The sequence below is a fragment of the Sebastes umbrosus genome, chromosome 8, assembly GCF_015220745.1.
Source record: "Sebastes umbrosus isolate fSebUmb1 chromosome 8, fSebUmb1.pri, whole genome shotgun sequence".
Classification (NCBI taxonomy): domain Eukaryota; kingdom Metazoa; phylum Chordata; class Actinopteri; order Perciformes; family Sebastidae; genus Sebastes; species Sebastes umbrosus.
The window spans coordinates 7,823,642-7,844,376 of record NC_051276.1 but is presented as its reverse complement, the minus strand read 5'-3'; the positions used below and the strand labels follow the sequence as shown (position 1 = coordinate 7,844,376).

The 20,735-nt window shown below is 39.0% G+C and overlaps 1 protein-coding gene across 2 annotated transcripts in view; it reads left to right on the top strand.

Annotated features, from left to right (window-relative positions):
* Positions 1-19,405, top strand: part of LOC119492774 (nuclear receptor subfamily 5 group A member 2-like) — a 29,891-nt gene extending 10,486 nt beyond the window's left edge. For both annotated transcript variants that reach the window (XM_037777508.1, XM_037777507.1), the window contains exons 5-7: positions 6,654-6,773; positions 8,252-8,399; positions 14,753-19,405. In XM_037777508.1, the coding sequence (XP_037633436.1) occupies positions 6,654-6,773; positions 8,252-8,399; positions 14,753-15,006 (522 nt within the window). In that variant the 3' untranslated portion in view covers positions 15,007-19,405. The remainder of the gene's footprint in view (positions 1-6,653; positions 6,774-8,251; positions 8,400-14,752) is intronic.
* Positions 19,406-20,735: the final 1,330 nt, after the last annotated feature.

Genomic DNA, 20,735 nt, shown 5'->3' with positions numbered 1-20,735 from the left:
GCTCCAAACTTAAGATAAAGTTTGGTGAGTAAAAACTGGCATGGCCATTTTCAAAGGGGTCCCTTGACCTCTGACCTCAGACATACCCACTTTATGATAGTCACATACAGTTTTGGGGCAAGTCATAGTCAAGTCAGCACACTGACAAACTGACAGCTGTTGTTGCCTGTTGGGCTGCAGTTTGATATGTTATGATTAGAGCATATTTTTTTAATGCTAAATGCTGTACCTGTGAGGGTTTCTGCATAATATTTGTCATTGTTTTGTGTTGTTGATTGATTTCCAATAATAAATATACAAACATTTGCATAAAGCAGCATATTTGAGTATTAAATACTTGACAAATCTCCTTTTAAGGTACATTTTGAACTATATTAACTATTAACTATATTAACTATATTATAATTAATCATGGTTAACTATGGACAAACATGCGATTAATTGCGATTAAATATTTGAATCGATTGACAGCCCTAATAAGTATATTTTCTTTAGTGTATAATCACCTGAAAATGAGAATCGTTGTTTTTGTTACCTTGGAATGAGCTGTTTATATCTCCATGGAGTCTGCCATGTTGCACCACCATGATTCAACAGTAGCCCAGAACGGACAAACCAAACACTGATAACTTTTCCTGCTTGGGCCAAAGTCGATAACGTTACTTGCTGCCATCGCCGCCGCTTTCTCTCTCTTGCTTCACCACTCACTTTTCACGTACACACACATGAATGCAATCTGCAACCTCACCGCTAGATAACGGCAGATCCTACTCACTGCTCCTTTAAGTAACACCACTTCCGGACTTATTTTAACTCAAACCACGATCTCTTACTAAACTTAACCAAGTAGTTTTGATGCCTAAACACGGAAGGGACTTGGTGTTGCTGGACATTTGTAGGAAATTGCACGAAAAATAACAAAAATATATTTTCGTAAGATATCAAACTGCAAGGATACGTTGATTAGTGTTGTTGTTTGAATGACCAAATATTAATAATGTTAACACAACAATTATAACTATCTGAGTTAGTGCAGCCAACAACATCCCCAAAAAAATATTTTCTCATGCACCCCTAATGCTCTCTAACCGTGCTGTTAGTTTACGTTTTGTTTGTCTAGATTTTAGAACGCAGGTGAATAGAACTCTGAATTTCTCTTTCTAGAAACAGTATCTCCATTTCTCCATAGAGCACACTGTCAAAGCTTACCTTCTTCAGTAGGAAGTAATTCCTATAAAAACAGTTGACACTGTGTTAGGATATCTCCGATGGATATCTCAGACAACAGATTTCTTTTTATTTACATGAACCCTTTAACTGGATAATTTACTCACACTACACCAATACATACAGCAAAGTAATCTGGTACAATAAAAAAGCGTTTGGCATTTTGTGTTCCTTAATGATCTGTTAAATAAATGGAACTGATTTTACAACATTTTATCTGCTCTCACTGTCCAAATACCAAACCCAAAGTATGAAAATGACTAAAGGTGATGATTGAATTCTTAGTTTCTGAGAACATCCAGAAAGATGTGCTTTTTTTGCTGTTACTTTTGTACCTTCCTTGTCATAGAAACAAAGAGCACATTGTGGTGCTGAGGATATTTGTTGTATCTTCTCAGACTAACAACAACAAGGTATCTTTATACTGCCTGTATTTGTTAGAGGGATACTTGGCTGAAATGCAACCCCTGAATTACTGATACAGGAGAGAAGTGCAACGGTTGCTCATCTTTCATTATCACGAAATTGTTACATAAACATACTAATACATATAAACATATTAACACATTTCTGTGGAATCCTCACCAGAATATACAGATTATACATTTGTCAACTTGTTTCCATTTGTTTTGACATTCTCTGTCAAAAACACCCACTGTCCCTGTTTTCATTTGAGAAATCCCTCGGTGCGTTAAAACATACATTTCATGCATGTTACAGCCTTGTCATCATGTTGTTTAATGCACAAAAGTGGAACCTCGCTCAGATGCCGTCTCAGTGGGTCCCTTTACCATCTTAATGCATTCATTCTCACCAGCCCTGTCTCCTAAAAATCATGTTTCCCATACAACGAAACTGCTTTGTGAATTACGTTTTTAGGGAAAAGTATTTTGTCGCAGTTGTTACGTTTGTTCTTGACGTATCACAAATACATTTTTAATGATAGTCCATGGAAGTTCGCCCAGGGAAGGGTTCGGGTGGTGGATCAGTCAAACAAACACAGGACTTTCACCCACAGGAGACCACTGTTTGTGTCCTGTGTGAAACCAGAAGTAAATTTTGACTCATTTGAATTTACTTCCGCAGCTTAAATAACGAACAAACATAGTCCGTTTAAGCCAAACCATGATGTTTTTTTTTTTATTACAACTGGGGGAATTATATAATATCTGTAAAGGGGAGACTCGTGGGTACCCATAGAACCCGTTTTCATTCACATATCTTGAGGTCAGACGTCAAGGGACCCTTTTGAAAATGGCCATGTCAGTTTTTCCGACCAAAATTTAGCATAGCTAGTTTCATAAGATACTAGTATCTTCACTCTAGCTTTAAAACTGAGCCCACTACAACCTAAAAATCACAAGTTGCGTTTATGCGTTAAAGAAATTAGTGACGTTAAAATAAATGTACGTTAAAGAGTTATGGTAAATGGTAAATGGACTTGCATTTATAGAGCGCTTTTCTAGTCTTTCGACCACCATAAGTGCTTCACACTACATGTCAGCATTCACCCATTGACACACATTCAATCATTCGTTATGAGTAATTACTAATAATACAGTACCCATTTTAAATTGCTGTATTTGTTCTGATAGGCTTACTTAATGATTTTACTGTGCATTGTGAGTTACTTATAAGAAAAAAAGTCTCAGATACCAGAAAATATAAATATAAATTCAGGTTAATATTCCTTCAGAGATAGGAAAAACTCTGACTCTCTTATTTCAAAATAAATGGATCTTTTCATTTGATGAAATGGCCGCATATTGTGAAAAAAGGTCACATCCACAGTTTCCCAGTTTTCCACTTAATTTTTTGTAATATGACTAATAACAGTTAGTAATAGTTTTTCTAACTGTAACAACTGTGCAGCCTTATTTTGCCTCCTCGGAGCCTTGTGTTATACACATCTGATGTATTTCTGCTGACAGTCAGACCACTCTTATGTACGGTGGAAAGCCAAACATGGACAGTGAGAACAAAGCTGTTCATGTTTCGCGGAGAAAGCCTTACACACTGAAAGAGCTGGGCTGGATAATTACATTCCATGCAGGCGATAACAGGGAAATGTCCGCTCTCCACTGCTCTGCTCTCGCTGCGCTCGTCTACATTGTTGCTGAATTGTGAGCAGAATGGAAGCTATTGATTTGTGCAGTTCCCCAGGGGTGGTGTTCTTCGTGTTCCATTCACCTGTTGAACATGGAAGATGTTGTTGAGGAAGTGCACACAATGAACATCATAAATGTTCAGCTACTAAAGGCAGCATGCGGTAGACATTCAAATGTGTTTTTCTGCTGCTCAACCGCACAGGTTTGTTGATGAGGTGCAGCACAAATTAAGTTTATTTTGAGTCTGTCTATGTGCTGGCTGGTTTGCCTATAGTTTGTTCTTAGGCTACCAGAGTATGTTGTGTTGTGTATTAGACTATTTAAAGCAGTTCACAACAGCTATGCACAGATTTTTCATCTCAAAACATTTATACTGAACATTGACACGGGTCTCTCCAGGGCGAGGAGCCTCACTACAGCACACTGAACATTTCTCCCACTGGCAACACAGCTACACAGCGAGGGGACACTTCTTGTGCATGATTTAAAAACTACAAATCCCACTCAGTGCACATGTTTAGCCTTGACCAACAATTCCTCAAAATATAAAGAATTGGTTTGATTGGCAAGTGTAAGTATATGACAATGTCTTCTCCGGTACTGTATTCCCACTGCAAGCAATTTAAATCCAGAAATGGTTCTTCTTGGTCTTGTTGCAGACAGGATCGCTACTTTTCTTTTTTCTTTTTTTTTTTACCAGAATTGATTTTTTAAGGTTTATACTAATATAATATATTGTGTGCTAATGCCAGACATTTTTACTGATATGAAATGTCCATAACAACATTAGCATGTGTTGCTCATAATGGAATACTATCTAACATGTCTCTGTGATGAAATGCAAAATGCTGCCAATACAGAGTTCAGTTATTTGGAATAATAATTTAATATAAAAATGCAATTCATAGGTTTTTGTTTTGTTTTTTAAAGGTCAACACTGGCCTCTCACCCGTAAACATAACAAGCAAATGGAATAAAGGGTGATGGGAAATAAAAAAAAAAGAAACAATGTGAACCTTAAAAAACACCCTCTTTATCATGATCGTCTCTGGTAGCTCTTCCTCAACACAGTCGTCAGAAAAAGGATGTTGGTATTGTACGTTTCTGCAAACCACGGATATGTTGAATGTCGATGTTTTTTAACCAAAAATACGTTTCATATGAGCCTCTAATGCCACGTGGTTAACGTTGTGAAACGATGCTTATAGGTTTAGGCAACAAAACTACTTGGTTAAGTTTAGAAAAAAACATCATGGTTTGTGTTAAAATAATTACGAAACAACATAACAACCGTAACAACCGACCTTAGCGGACTTTCTTACTTAATGTTACGTAACAAACTAGGGCTTTTCTAAGTTAACATGATAATAACGCGTTACCGCAAATTTGTTTTAACGCCACCAATTTCTTTTCACGCATTAACGCAACTTGCAATTTTTAGGTTGTATCGGGCTCAAAAGAAATGCTAGAGTGAACTTACTGGTATCATATGAAACTAGAAAACCTAAGGAATCTTCTAAAGCTAAATAACGCTAAAAACCCATGCAGTTTTGGGCAAGTCATTGTCAAGTCAGCACACTGAGAGCTGTTGCCTGTTGGGCTTGAGTTTGCCATGTTATGATTTGAGCATATTTTTTATGCTAAATGCAGTACCTGTGAGGGTTTCTGGACAATATTTGTCATTGTTTTGTGTTGTTGATTGATTTCCAATAATAAATATCTTCATACATTTGCATAAAGTAATCATATTTGTCCACTCCCATGTTGATAAGAGTATTAAGTACTTGACAAATCTTCCTGCGAGGTACATTTTGAACAGATACAAAAATGTGCCATTACATGTTTTAATTGATTGACAGCCCCATAACGAACATAACAACGTTACGTAACAAGCATTGAGTCAATGTTTACTTTTGGTTTCACACGGGACACGAACAGCCGTTTCCAGTTTGTTTGACCCATTGGATTTACTCACTTGTTATACTCGCTATTATACCACATAACTTTCAACGGTTGCTTGATATATTACATAACTTGCTCTGACCGAATGCAAAAACAGCCACATTCAACATATTGGTTCTCAGAAATGTACAAAGCCAACATTTTTTCCCGGCGACTGGGCAGTCCTCCTCTATACTGCTGGCCAGCTGACAGCGCTGTCAGCAGCCATACAGTATGTTGACAGGATTACGATGAGCACTTTTTATTCCCGGTGACAATCCCAGAGATTTTGACTTCATGGCTGTGAGATAAAATGTGGCTTCCACAGGTAAAACATGATGTTTGACAGGTATATAACCTGATATATATCTGTCTAATCACGCTCTAACATGGACAAACAGAAACGTTGAGAATCCAAAATAAAACCCTTCTCCCCATGTTCAGTGTTTGAGGGTTTTTTCACAGTGACTTTTTTTGGCTGCAGCGGAGTGTCCAACTCCTCTTGAAGAGGAAGCGCATGGAGGTCGCCGAGACCTCTTGCTTCCTTAACCCTTTCCTTTATCACTGTACACCCAGACCCCCACCACTGCACCATTCCAGATGTGACCAAAACCAGATTGGACCCTCCCCTCTGCGACTGATATATAGTTTCATTCAGATGGACAGTAATTCTGTCAGCTTGGTGTCAGATGAATGTGCGTCTGGGCCTATTAGCAGCTGCGGCTGCAGAATTACTGACTGCCGTGTCCTTCAGTTTGCAGACAATATTGCAGCGAGGGGAGGGGAGGGAGGGGCTCAATCTGAAAACACACCCAACCCCCAGAGCAGAGCAGATGTGACTGGGAGAGGTGGTGATGGTGGGGTGGTGGGGGGAGGTTGGGAGAGGTGAGCAGGTTGAAGAGGTCTCAGACGATGCTCGTAAATACACAACATGGGACATGGCAATAACATAAACATCAGCGCATTCACACAAATACCAACAAGCGTCACTTCATTTCTCTTCCCTCCTTGTTTTTATGGTCTCCCCATTTTTCTCTTTATCTCTTTTTAGCGCATATTTCTGTGAGATTTGGCTTAAAAGCACGACAGTAGGGTAGATAGCAGTGTTGTATTCATTTGAAATCAGAATCAAATTGAATGGCTGAGCGAGTTTACGTATAAAAGGAATCCATTCATGTGCGATGTTTCCGTAGACCATGATAAACAACACAAAATGATAGAAATTACAAATTACTTTGAAAAAGAGGATATTGATTTCCGCTTCAACATGACCATAGAATAATCTCAGACTGTAGACTTGCTTTAAGATAGCGTCTCCGTCTTTGTCTCTCCCTCTGTGTGTGTGTGTGTGTGTGTGTTTGTGTTTGTTTCCTGGAGGTGGGAGATCAAATGAAGCTGCTCCATAACTGCTGGTCTGAACTTCTGGTCCTGGATCACATTTTCAGACAAGTGCAACATGGACAGGAAGAGAGTATCCTGCTGGTGACCGGCCAGGAGGTAACGACTCCCTCACACGACTTCCCATCAGCACAATGCACATGTCTACTTCATTCATTTACACTGCACTTCATTCAAAATGTGGTTAAAGATGGGCTCTTTTCCAAAATCTTTGGACTGTCCGCCCCAGTGTGGAGTCCCAACGTGTTTGCTTGATCTATCAAATGGACCAGCTGTAAAACCAAATTAATTAAATTTTTTTTGCTAATGTACAGTCATTTGTAAGACTTTAAAGTTAACAGCAATGCTGATATATCTCTTTATACAGAAGTCATTGAGAGTGAGACTAGATAGATAAACCAAAACTCAAAACACCTGTAAATTCTGTTATTTAAGTGCCTAAAACTACACGTACAGTATATTATAGTGTAATGTTTCCTCCAGAACTGTGTGTTCTATCAGCCTGTGAAACAGATGAAAGTGAAATTCTCTGTAAGGCATGTTGACCCACCACACCTATTCAGTGAAAGGAACTCTGGAATTCATTAAAACACTTAAAATGAAAAATAGATTTGCAATCATATATCCACAAAATCAAATGTAGGGTTTCCATACTTTTGTGGTCTTCATAGAGCTGGTTAAATGCTTGAGGTCAATTTATTCCTGAAGACATTTATTTAATAAGGGGATGTATGTTTTGATGTAATGTTAGAGAGAGAGAGAGTAATAATAAGAAGAATTTGCTGATGACTGAAAGAACACATTAAGGACATTTTTTTGCTGCTGTTCTGCTGTATTACACCATGTGGCCATGACTGGAAAAAAAAAAAATTTAGTTTTCAATCTTTCAGGTTTGTGTCTCTATTTTGCATGCCATGCTTATGAGGATGAACTTCTGTTGCAAAATCAAATCCACCACACCCATGAGCAAGCACTCTGTGACGGTAGCAAAAAAATCCTCCCCTTTAACGGGTAGAAACCTTGGGCAGAGAGACGGAGAGAGATGCACACAGAAATGCACAACAACAGCTATAATAATAATAATAATATGAATAAGAATAATATCATTGAAAATAGTAGTGGTGGATATAATAGAATGATAATAAGAATAATAGCAATAATACATGTAGTAGCATTAATAATAATAATAAAAATAAGACTGATAATAATAATGCTAGTGGGTGTCAAGCAGGGCCGCGGCAGCAGGCGGAACCACGATCCAGGTGTAACCCCGATCCATGGATACCTGCGAGGACAGGAAATCCTCCGGCAGTCTAGGCCTATAGCAGTAAAACTAGGGGCTGGTCCAAGGCAGCCTGAGCCAGCCTTGTGCCAGCCCTTATTATAAGCGTTATCAAAGAGGAAAGTCTTAAGCCTACTCTTAAATGTGGAGAGGGTGTCTGCCTCCCGGACTGAAACTGGGAGCTGGTTCCACAGAAGAGGAGGTTGATGGCTGAAGGCTCCTATTCTACTTTTCACTGACGCAAGTCTCATGAATACAAGGGACATAGAAAGTAACCAGTAGTGTCTGTTTTCAGGTCGAGCTGTCGTTCATCTTGTCCCAAGCTGAGGCGACTCTGTCCAGTCTGATCCAGAGAGGACAGGAGCTGGCAGCGAGGCTGCGGGCGCTGCAGCTGGACCGCAGAGAGATCGCCTGTCTGAAATTCCTCCTCCTGTTCAACCCCAGTGAGTCAACCTTGTGTTTGTGCTTCATCGCTGTGGCGAATGTATAGATGGTGTGTTGAATAAAAAAAAAAACATAATGACTTCTAGTCAGTGATCATCATCTGGCAGAAATTATAATTTGAGAAGAGATGCTGTCATCATATCTCAAATTATTAACATCGAACAGCAAAAACAGTATTCATATTTCCTATACAGTTAGAATCTCATCCTTTAAACATTAGTATTAGTATTAGTTAGAGTGATTGATCCTTCATTGACCTATCTGCAAATGAATGTGTTCTTGAGCTTGCCTGAGCTTACATGAGTAGCCTGTGGAGTGTATTTTCGGAAGAATGATGGGTTTTGTTGTAAAAATCAATCAACTTGGTGGGGCTGCAGGGCCATACTGATGCTGTCCTTTGGCGGAATTTGAATAGCAACACTGACATTTTAATGAAAAAAATGTCACAATTGCAAATTATCTGCAGTACCTATTTATCTGTAAGGTTACAAGCGTTTTTTTCAAACTGGCCTTTTTCCCTCCAATAAATTCACTTAATTAAATTTCTAGGGTTGACAAAAGCCAATATTAACAAAGACATCCTCCTCCACCATTGTCCACTAATGGCATTCAAAAGAAGCGTAATGGATGGTCTATCATTTGATGGCAGGACCGACATTCATGTAGCGGCTTGTGCAGATGGAGAGAGCATAGATGTGGCTTGCCCAGATTCTCAGAAGTGTTTGCTGTTTAGCGCTGGCAAGCGGGGAACAAAGAGCTTTTGAATGGGGAGAGCACTTGTCATAGACAGAAAATATTTGCTGTCTTTGCCTGCGGCTGCTTTGCTCTCGCTTTTCCTCATCTTCAGAGTCAGGTTTGTCGGGGGTAATTTAATTGCCCTTAAGCAGTTTGAAAAGATGATTCAGAACATTGATTCAAAACATTTAATTACTGTGTGAATGGATTCTCCAAGATGGGCTCAGCTGATGCTGAATGCCGGTCCACCGGAGGGCTTGGCTATTGTCTCACACAAACACACACAGCCAACCACACTCCATGCACTCACCTTATTTCATACTTGAAGTATAGATACAGCATACAAATAATACATAGTAGCTAGCATTTATATCATAAATTAATGGTTTACATGGAACATTCAAACCGTTATTTCTTCTTTCGGATATATAACTATTTACTTATATAATGTTACAATACTTACATAGTAGAGAAAAATTAAGGAATTTCTCTGAAGAAAATGGTCAAATTTGATACTAAATATTGACTTTGAGCAGCTTGAGTGCAAATATATTATCTGTACAACCCTTCAAAAAAGACTTTCCATCCAAATATGTACATTTTAAGCAATTTGTTCAAAAAAATCTACAAAGCAAAACAGGAATATTCTAGAAACTGATCTTAACCTGCCTTTTCTTTCAACAGCATCTCACAATCCTCACCAATGCATCATGGAGTTTGCTCAGTTGTGATGAGTTGGCTCAGTTGTTACAACGTGACCTAAGTATAAAACTCCATTCCATGATGAAGACTGTGAGATGTGGTTGAAAGCTCCTGAACAAAACCTATTGTAGTACTTGACAAAATGTACATTTGCAGCGTTATTTAGCCCATGACATGACAGGCTAGTATGACATGGTCAGTACTAAATGGATTCCTTAGTTTTTCTAGTTTCATATGATGCAATATTCATTCTAGCTTTAACACTGAGCCCACAACAACCCTAAAATTGCAAGTTGCGTTAATGCGCTAAAGAAATTAGTGGCGTTAAAACAAATATTTCGTTAACGCGTTATCGCGTTAACTTTGACAGCCCTAATTTTCCATAATTCTCAAATACACCAAACTCCATTCCATGTGAATCTTTAAGCGCTTTTATATGCAATTGTTTCCCGGACGAGCCCCCCCCCCCGATGTTAGAATCAGGGCTCAGGGGAACAAGGCAGCCAAACTAAGCAGACAGTTAATTCAACAATATTAATTTTACATCTTGCAGCATTTTACCACATCCAGGAGTGCGCCTTGGCCAACACATGGTCTCTCCACAAAAATAGTTATCTCTAGGCGGTCTTCCTGCAGAAGCAAACTCTTAAACATTGGTTTGATCATAGATTTATAGATATGTAATAAAAACTTGTGCTTGTGGTCAGTATAGACCACCACTTGTTACAGAAGATTCTATGTAACCATCAGTGTCATAAAAAAACAGAATAAAGTTGCACACAGAACCGAAACATTTTATCAAGTTGGAAGTATTGTGCTCCCATGAAACCTGGGAACAGAAGTATAGACATGACCCAACAGAGAATGACTGACCCCAAATCAATCCGTGTCTGAACAAAGTTTTTTAATTCTTAGCAACATGCAGCTCCCCTGATGGATTAACCAAAAAGTCTACACATTCTGCCATGCCAACTTATTTACCAAGGACAAAGACATTTCCAAGGGTCCACACTTGGTCTCATAAGACGCTAGTTACAGGCACAAAGACCTTCAACAACAACAACTCTGAGAAAACACTTTACCAGTGCCAATAAACACAGCTAAAGCGTGCCAATATACACCACATAAGTATCCGCTAAATGTATACAGAACACACAATGCTCCCTCAACACAAAACTTCAGCTACCAAAGACTACAGACTGAAGTTACACAACAAAGGCGCTTAAAGCTTGGATTGGTAATCTTCTTCAACAACATTTTTGTTATATTTGTTGAAATTCTCGTTACCTCCCAACAGCAGTATCTGTGGCTGTCGCAGGACTGTAATAATTCAGTCCGAATAAAATGATTGAACGGTCTGCCTGCCTGTCTACCTACCTACCTGCCTGTCTGCACACATTCTGCCCTGCACTTATTGGAGTGCACATGGGAGTACCAACAATAGCTATGTTCGTTGTTCGAGTTCATTATTATTTACGTGGCGGCTGTGGCTCAGAGGTAGAGCGGGTCGGGTTCGATCCACGGCTCCTCCAGTCAGCATGTCTAAGTGTCCTTGGGCAAGATACTTAACCCCAAATTGCTCTCGAAGGCTGTGCCATCGGTGTGTGAATGAGTATTTAGATTAGATCCTGATTGGCAGGTTGGCATCTTGTATGGTAGCTTCTGCCATCAGTGTATGAATGTGTGTGAAAGGGTAAATGTTGGTATGTAGTGTGCTTTGAGTGGTCAGAGGACTAAAAAAGTCCATTATGATATGTTTATGTTCATAATGATCATTTTTGGAGAGTGGCTTTGAAGGGAGGCCTGAAGGGATGGACTGTGAGTATTGCCGACTTGGCGACTCTTACTAGATTTAGCGACTTTTGGAGCAAGTGCTGCTAGCTACTTTCATTGGAAAAGAGTTGGCAACGCTTGGCTTGGATTTTCAGTTGGATACGTTTTAACATCTAGTGCATTGCTGGTTTCTCGTAACTCAACAATTTACTAGTCACCAAATCATCCTTAAACAACAAAAAGGAACCAAGCTCGTAGACAAAGCTCATACACACAGAGACAACTAAAGTATTAACTTAGCGCGAACGAAGCCGCTAACTAAGCTGCCAACGTGAGGACATTAAAACACAACAGCTAAATCCAGCTACTGTCTCCCTTGACAACATTTAGCAGACAAAAGCTTTATAGTAAACCCCAGTCCCGTCCTACCAGAAACTATAATGCCTAACTGTCTGTCTTTGAGGTACAGCATACCCCTAACTGGTACAAGAGTCCCCACCCAAGATTACTTACTAACAAAAAAAGGCATGAAACAACACACTATGTAATAACACTGCAATATGTAATCTCAACAGAACTCAACAGAATGTAATACATTTTCACTTCATTATGTTATAACACCCAGATTTTGTAACAACCGGCTGCATTTTGTTATAAACAGTCTGAACACAAGATTAATACATTTCCTTTTGTAATAAATCATTACATATTGCAGCGTTTATTACAAAATGTGGGAGTTGCATTTTTTTTTTAATGAAAATGTCATAATACATACAACAACAATGTTTATTTTATGCATTCTAGCATAAATTATCCTGACTCAAAAGTATTTATTTATTTATTTTTATTAAATTAAAAGATTAGTAGATTATCTTTCATTGGCGAAAACTCACATCAAGTGTCATTGTATTCCTTAGCCTTCCTTAAAGTGTCTTGAAATAACCACTGCAATATGTAATCATTTATTACAAAAATCAAGCTGTTTATTACAAAATGCAGTAGATTATTACAATATACTGGTATTATTACATGATGAAGTGAAGATTTACTACATTATGTCTAGTTATTACATTATACAGTCTATGGTGTTATTACATAATGTGTTCAAGGTAAAATAATAAAGTAAGTGAGCCGATGGAAGAACTGAGAAGGTTCAGCTGGTTCACTCGGTACCTAACCTTCTAAACTCAGACATAACGTGCTCCACTGTGCAGCAAACAAAAGGGAGAGACAGCCTGACTCTGCAACTTGGTCTCTACCCCAACTCAATCAAATACCAACACAGCAAGGCACCCTTTAGAATCTGTATGAGACGCACCAGGCTTTCAACTAACTCCAATGTAAACCCATCTGCGTGATAATTAAACGCTCAGAGAAACTGACGTAGTATGAAGAGAGAGAAAGTCCCGTCTTAGAATGAATGGGTCAAGCAAACTTTCAGCCAGGAGGCTGCTGTTAGTGTCTCGTGTGAAACCAAATGTCAGCGTTGACTCATTTTACCTTAGTTTTGTTACGTAACTTACGTACTTTACTAAGGCCAGTTACGTGATAATCTTAACTATTTCAAACTTATTTGAACCCAAACCACAATGTTTTCCTAAACTTAACCAAGTAGTTTTGTTTCTTAAACCTGCAGTAGGCAGAATGTTTTTTAGCATCATTAGGCAAAAAATCCATAATGACCTTTCAGCATATTGTAATTCAAGTGTTCTGAGAGAAAACTAGACTACTGCTCCTCCTCATGGCTCTGTTTTCAGTCTTTAGAAAATCTAGCCCGTAATGGAAGACTTATGGTCATTTCAAAGAGAGAGAGAGCGTTCCTATTGGCTTTTCATTCAACGGAGGCAGCTGTCAATCACACATGAACTCCGATCAAACTAGGCAGCGCTGATCAAATATGAACCAATATTCTGTTACTGTAATGACTATTTCTCACGTAATGTCAGGCTAATAGCAAAACTGGCAGAGTGAAACCCAAAAGCACGACCAGGAGGCAGGCAGTTCAGCAGTCAAGTAAAGTTTTTACTTAATAAAACAGGCAGAGGTATATACAACCAGGAATATAATATAATAGTAGTAGTAGTAGATAATAGGAATCAGGCAGGTCAAGAAAACTAATAAGTCAGGCAGGATAAGGAAACGCTGGAAAGCTTGGTGGCAAAAAACTCTAGACAATCTGGCAAGTGACTGGTCAACTAGGACGGGTATATATGGGCTTGGGAACTGATTAGTGAACAAGCTGCAGGTGAGGAGGTGGCCAGGGAAACCCAGGTGAAGGGAATGAGGTGATTGCAAGCGGGGGGGCGGGGCAAGCTCTGAAATGACATGAGAGGTTAGTGATGAGGCATGAAAACAGAACAGATGAATAAATAAACTAAGAGTTGGCAGGGGTCATGACATGTCAAATATTTTCAGAAACATCTTGTAGTGTACTGTTTGGCTATAAAATGAGAAAACCGTGCTTGGTATTTCCTACTCTTACCTCGACATGGCTACCGGGTCACAAACTTTCTCGTTTTACAGCTAAATGTTTCTGAAAACATTTGAGGCGAGAAATAGGCATTACAGTAACAGAATATTGATTCATATTTGATCAGCGCTGCCTAGTTTGACCGAGTTTGCGAGTGATTGACAGCCGGCTCTCATAGACGGCAGGCTCCATATCAGCTCTGACTGCTTGTTTTCCTTCGGTCTGTGAAATCTTATAGATGCCATTAGGAGCACCGGAGGACACAGAGGAACATGATGTTTTTTTCAGATTATTTGTCTCATGCATTTAAATCATATTTGCTCCATTTCTACCCACTGCTGAATTTAAGTAAACCTTAAAAACTAAGTAAACCTACACTGGAAGTTTATTTTGAAAAGAGTCCGTATGCATGTAACAAGCGAAAACTACGTTTCCTGTGAATACGGAAGTTTATTTTGAAAAGACACTGTACATGTAACGAGCGGAAACTGACACACCATCCCTGACACGTCCAAAACTGACGCTATAGGGGTTGCGTCATATTTTGACGCTTATAAATCCACTGACCGAGAGTTGAAAGTGAGAATGTGTTGGACTCTGCCACATATCAGCAGATTCATATTTCCCTCACTGAGTCATGATGCATGTTTTCCTTTGTGTGTGTGTGTGCAGATGTGAAGCTACTGGAGGACCAGGCATTCGTGGAGGGCGTCCAGGAGCAGGTGAACGGGGCTCTGCTGGAGTACACCCTGTCCACCTACCCTCAGTTCCAGGAGAAGTTCAGCCAGCTGGTCGTGCGGCTGCCGGAGCTGCGCTCCCTCAGCACGCAGGCTGAGGACTACCTGTGCTACATGCATCTGAGCGGAGAGGTGCCCTGCAACAACCTGCTCATCGAGATGCTGCACGCCAAGCGGGCGTGCGTGTGAGGGGACGCACGCAGGATGCTCCACTGTCATGTGTTGTTTCTCTAGGTGAGACTGTGTGTGTGGGAGGGAAAGTGTGAGTGAGATGAAAAAAAACTGAAAAATGGAGATAGACAGGTTCATTTTGGGTCATCTTGTGAGGGCTTTTGTTTGAGTTGGAGAGGAGAAAATGTTCTTTAGAGTTTGGAATTATAAAGCTCCATCTGTACTCAAGGTAAAACTACCTGTTACATTTTGAATGTTTTCATATCCTGCAGAGCTACATTAATGTGACCTTTACAAACTGGATTTTATACCCTGTTTTCAAAAAATCTAAAATTAGATCTGCCTGTAGAGTTACATAATATCCTCTTTGACCAAATATGACATGAATTCAACATCGCAGACACGATTTTCTACGTCCCACAGAGCTGCCCAGCAAACATTTAGACTCAGAGGAAGAGGCTCCAGCCTGCATCAGTGCTGAGCAGCCATGAAAACATGGTGACTGTTGAGACATCGGTCCATAGCTGCAACCTGCATCATTTTGAAACATCCTAAATATTGTTCTGATATCACTGTAACACTGTTTCCAATATAACTTTAGGAATTCTGTTGTGACATCTGGTGCTGGGTGGGCTGATGTTGAACTGTCACATCACAAAATGGGACTATTTGAATGGAAACACGTGTTGAATGCTTGCTGGGTGAGCTGATGCGCACTTTCTTTCCCCCCCAACAGATTTTTTAGCTTCTTTTCAGAAATTCAATTTTAATGTTAAATGAGTCATTTTTGATCCAACTGTCAGATGCGACTTTATGATTCCAAGTTCACCAACACTGTCCCTAGATTATTATTATTATTATTATTATTATTATTATTATTAATAATATTATTATTATTATTATTATTATTTTAGAGGCTTCCGGATAACTCAACACACTGTGGTCTCGTCGGACTAGACTAGCGCTGCTCATATCTCTACACTTTTTCTTTTTGCCACCAATGTTTTAAAAAAAAAATATGAAAGCTCTATGGGGTTCAATATAGTTTTGTTTTAATCTATTTAGATGTTAATATATTGATATATAGAATCCAGACATGTTAAGAAAAACACATTCTTATTATCAGTTATTCATCAAACCCGTACCAAGGAAGAGTAAAGGAACGATAGAGAAAGACAAAATAAATAGATGTGACGCTTTAGGGATGAACAAATAAACAGAAGCCAGAGCAGTGATGAGCAGAAAGAGGAGGGGGGAAAAAGACACATCAACGTGCAAATGGTAAGAGAGAGATGAATGGAAAAGACAGCCTTTTTCTTTATTTAAGTAAAGATGTGAATAACAAAAGGAAGCATCTGTCAGTGTTTGCCCTTCAGTTTCCACCGAGGAGACACACACAGAGACGACACAGGGAGGGAAAAGATGCATCTGGTGACATTTTGATTTCAAGTTCCTGTGTAAAAATTTGATTTGTTTATGGGTCAATGCCTCAAGAAACAATGGATCCTCAAAAAAGAAATTGAAGGTGTCATGTTCACACTCACATTTGTGTCCCTTTTCAACACACTGTACTGTATGTGGAGTAGAGATGGACGGATCTGAGTGTGTGCGGATACTCCATTTGTTTTGCACTGGAGCTGCTGTAGAGATGGTTTTTATTACCCATAATGAAAATGATTACATTGTCCAAACTTATATGTTCTGTAAATAATGTTAATGCTTATTTTTTTTTTCTTATTGTCAACAAATTCCATGAAAAGACCAAAACCAACAATGTATTAGTCCGTCTCTCAATGCTTTCTGACTTCCCGCCTCTGTCTGTGACTCTCAGTCTCAAGCCACATTTGTTGGGGACTATTTACTATTTTAACAGCAGATTTTTACACATTCGGTGCTCTAGTGAGTATTTACACCAGCAGGATGGCAATTTCCACCCTAGTCCCCCCAAATATATATAAAATGGAAATTTGTCCCCCCACCCTCCAATAGTTGAAATGACTATCATCAAATGCCACCAAGACCTAAAAGAAAACTATTTTTCTCTCCTCAATATTCCGTGTAAAACAAACTCCAAAACACACTGGATGCTCACTGAACACGTCCTGCTTCATGTTGGTGTTCCTGTCAACCAGCAAGAGTGAACACAACAGCTGTACACAACACACAGTCCGTTTAAATCACAGGTGCATATGTCAAATATAAACCATTGTGTTATGAGGACATCATGTGACAGGAGGATGATCTGAGTTTCACTGGTCTTTAGTAAACTGATTTTCCACTTAACTGTATCACTGTGAACCGACCAGGTTACCACTGTGTTGGTGGCGCACGGTCTTGATCGCTCTGCCCTGTATGTGTTCTGTGTTTAACTGAACATCTGTCATGTTTGATCATTTTTACACAATGAGCTCATACACAGACTGTGTGTCAGGATTTTGGTTAAATATTGAAAAAGTAAACATCCCATCTCATGCACCAAAGCCATGTTGACTTTCTCAATATTCAACCAAGACTGTGATGTTTCCCCTAATCTTAACCTAGAGTTCTGAGCAGAACCATAAATATATGAATCATGTTTTAGTTGCCACAAGTAAACAAATGAAATACGTTGTCAGAGAATGTTAACCGATATTATGAACATCGCAAATACATTTATTTAAAAAATGTAATTATGTTGATAAAAGACATAATTCAGGCGGCATCACATTTCTTTTCAAATGTATTTTGCTGTTGTGAATTAGTAGTGCTGAAACATCATTTTTTTTCGTGTTAATATTATTTTTTTAATGATAAAGTTTTTTTTTAGCTCTAAACAATCAGAAGAGAGTGACATGTCCGCCCTGCCGGCATCATTTTTTTCAACACAGAAATGTGTTAAGTTTCTGTAAGTCGACTTATAACAACAACGTGTACAGTTGCCTCAATCTCATCCACACCTGTCGCCACTTTTGTGGACGTTTTTCTGACACTAGTTTTCATGGATGTAGCTCGGTAGCTAGCTAGATACGTAGGAAGATGATCTCTAAACTTGAAGGACCAGTGTGTAACAATTAAAGGGATCTATTGGCAGAAATGGAATAAAATATCAATACGAAAATAAGAATCGTTGTGTTTTCGTTACCTTAGAATGAGCCGTTTATATCTACATCAATGGAGTCCACCATGTTTCAACAGTAGCCCAGAACGGACAAACCGAACACTGATAACTTTTTCCCTGCAACGTTACTCGCTGCCGTCGCCGCCGCTCTCTCTCTCTTGCTTCACCACTCACTTTCCACGTACACACAAACTCTGAGCACTCATTCGCGTTTTTGCGTTGGCCACCGTAGCAATTCTGCACGCTTAGCACACGGGAGAAGTTGTAATCTGCAACCTGTTCCTTTAAACCTGCCTAAAGAGCTCTACTAGCCGTCAATGGGCACAACACCTGACCTTTTGTATCATTTTGAAAAAACGAGAGTCGTGTGTTGTGATTCAGAGTTGTGGAACCAGTCTAGGAGAGACATTTCATGATTTCTTTATTATTTGTACCAAAGTATGTCTCCTATAAATAATTAAATAAATAATCAAGTTAGTGTTAAATATAGAATTTTGTTCTCAGGTTGATGAGTGTAACCATCATGGGTCACTAAAAGCTCTCCACTGATAAGAATATCTGACATATTCTTGCATATTGTATACATTTTAAACAAAATATCTTATCAGACGACCTGTGGAGAACACTGCAGGCCTTAAACCTAAACTCTGTACTGTATATTTGTAGCAGTCAGTGATTTATCTGTGGCACTTACTATGTTGGAAAGTAACACTAATGTCCTTTTTTTTTTTTTTTCAAAACTGGACTCCCAGATGTATGAAAAGTGACACACCCTTTTTAAAAGCACATGACTTTCACAGAGAAAAACAAAGACACAGCCAAAGCAGTGTTTATAATATTGTCCAACTCTCTTTGTCCAACTTTCTCACTGTGGAAATTGAAAATCATTCCTTGTTCGTCCATTTCAAGGTGTCGTAGACAATCACTCCACCTGCCTTAACTTAATGTCTGCCTGAAAACATACACACACACACAGACTTTGGTTTTCCAGTTGAGATAGCTGTGTGTTATCACTCTGTACAGTATATTTATGTTGTGAAGTGAATATCTACTGCAAGATGAAGATACATTTCAACCGAAAAAGTTCTCCGCTTTATGTTGGGTCAAATCGCTACTGTTGTGGAACTGATTCTCTTGATATTGCCTTTGTTTTTGCTCTTTGTTCACTTTTTATTTTCCTGTGAGTTGATAGTCCCATCTTAAACTGAAGTGTTTTTGTTTTTTTTTCTCCCAAAAAAGAAAGTGACCAAAACATTTTTTTCTTTAAATATATTTTATTGTAATAGCATCAAACCAATAAATTTCAGTGAAGTAAAGCTCCACTTGCGTGTCGGCTATTATTTCACCACGTTCATCAGTTGTGCAACAAGTGATACCGAGCTCATAAATACAAGATTCATTACAGCGGTCATAGTGTGGCTGTTATTCAGCCTCGTCTGACTTTTAACACAGAAACATGATTCACATCAGTTACATTCTAAAACATTAAACATCAGTTTTAGAAACAAATCATTACAGGAAATGTATGTCTCTCTTCAAATAGACATCAGTCAAACTGTGACATTGTCATTTTTAAAGTGTAAAATGTTTTTTAATCCTTAATATTCTTCTAATATTTTAAGGAGCGATTAAAATTCATGGTGGAACACAAGACTTTAGTGGGAAATTGATTTAGTCTTCAAATGTCCATCTACAAAAATGTTGAAATGTAGAACATGTCGATCATGTTGAAGAATACACTATGATGTCTGACATTAGAGGCGAGGGGTCATTTGGGACAAAACTCGCTGCTTTGCTGGCAGCAGAAAAAAAAATCTTACTTTAGTGGTAGCCTACTGAGAAAAAGCCTTTACACACTGGGGGCGTTTTTTTTTGTGCTATTAATTCGCACGACAATATTTTTTTAATATTTCTTATTACAGTATTTAATATTATTTGGGAACGGTTGTTTTTGTCATGAATATTTTCATACATAATGCAGATATTATTTTTTTTTTTATTTAACAAAAGTTGAATTAGGTTAACAAAGGTAACAAAAATATGAATTGTAACGAACGATGCTGGCAGAAAACATGCTGCCAGGGTAACTTCATGAATGCTACAACAAAATAAAAGGTGACATAGCACCAGGTGGTGCCGGGGGAGTGACGTCCATAGACTCTCAGGATGGGGCGGGTCTTATAGACCGGAGAAACAGTGGCCAGCTGTCTCCAATCTCTTGAACACCTCCAGCTCCAACGAACCGGGGACCAGGAACACTGCAAGGCACATACACACGCACACACACTCACACACACACACACACGCACACACACACATACAATCCCTGGCAGAGGCCCTGGGGCCGACAAAGCATCAACCAATCAAGTTGTGCGGACCGGGTTGAGTGGCACCTATAGTTATGAAACAACAACAGAGGATCCGTAGTCCAAACCAAGACAGCAAACTGTATTACTCCTTTCAACTTTGACAAAGGCAGCGCAGCACAGATCCACTCCTTCTGTTCTTCCTTCACAATAAAAGCCCTTGACATATAATATTCGCATTTTTGTGTTATTTATTTGCATGCCCCCGGTGTGTAAAGGCCTTAACTCAATGCATGACATAAACACTCTTGTTTGCTGCTGTTATATACTATTATTCTACAATT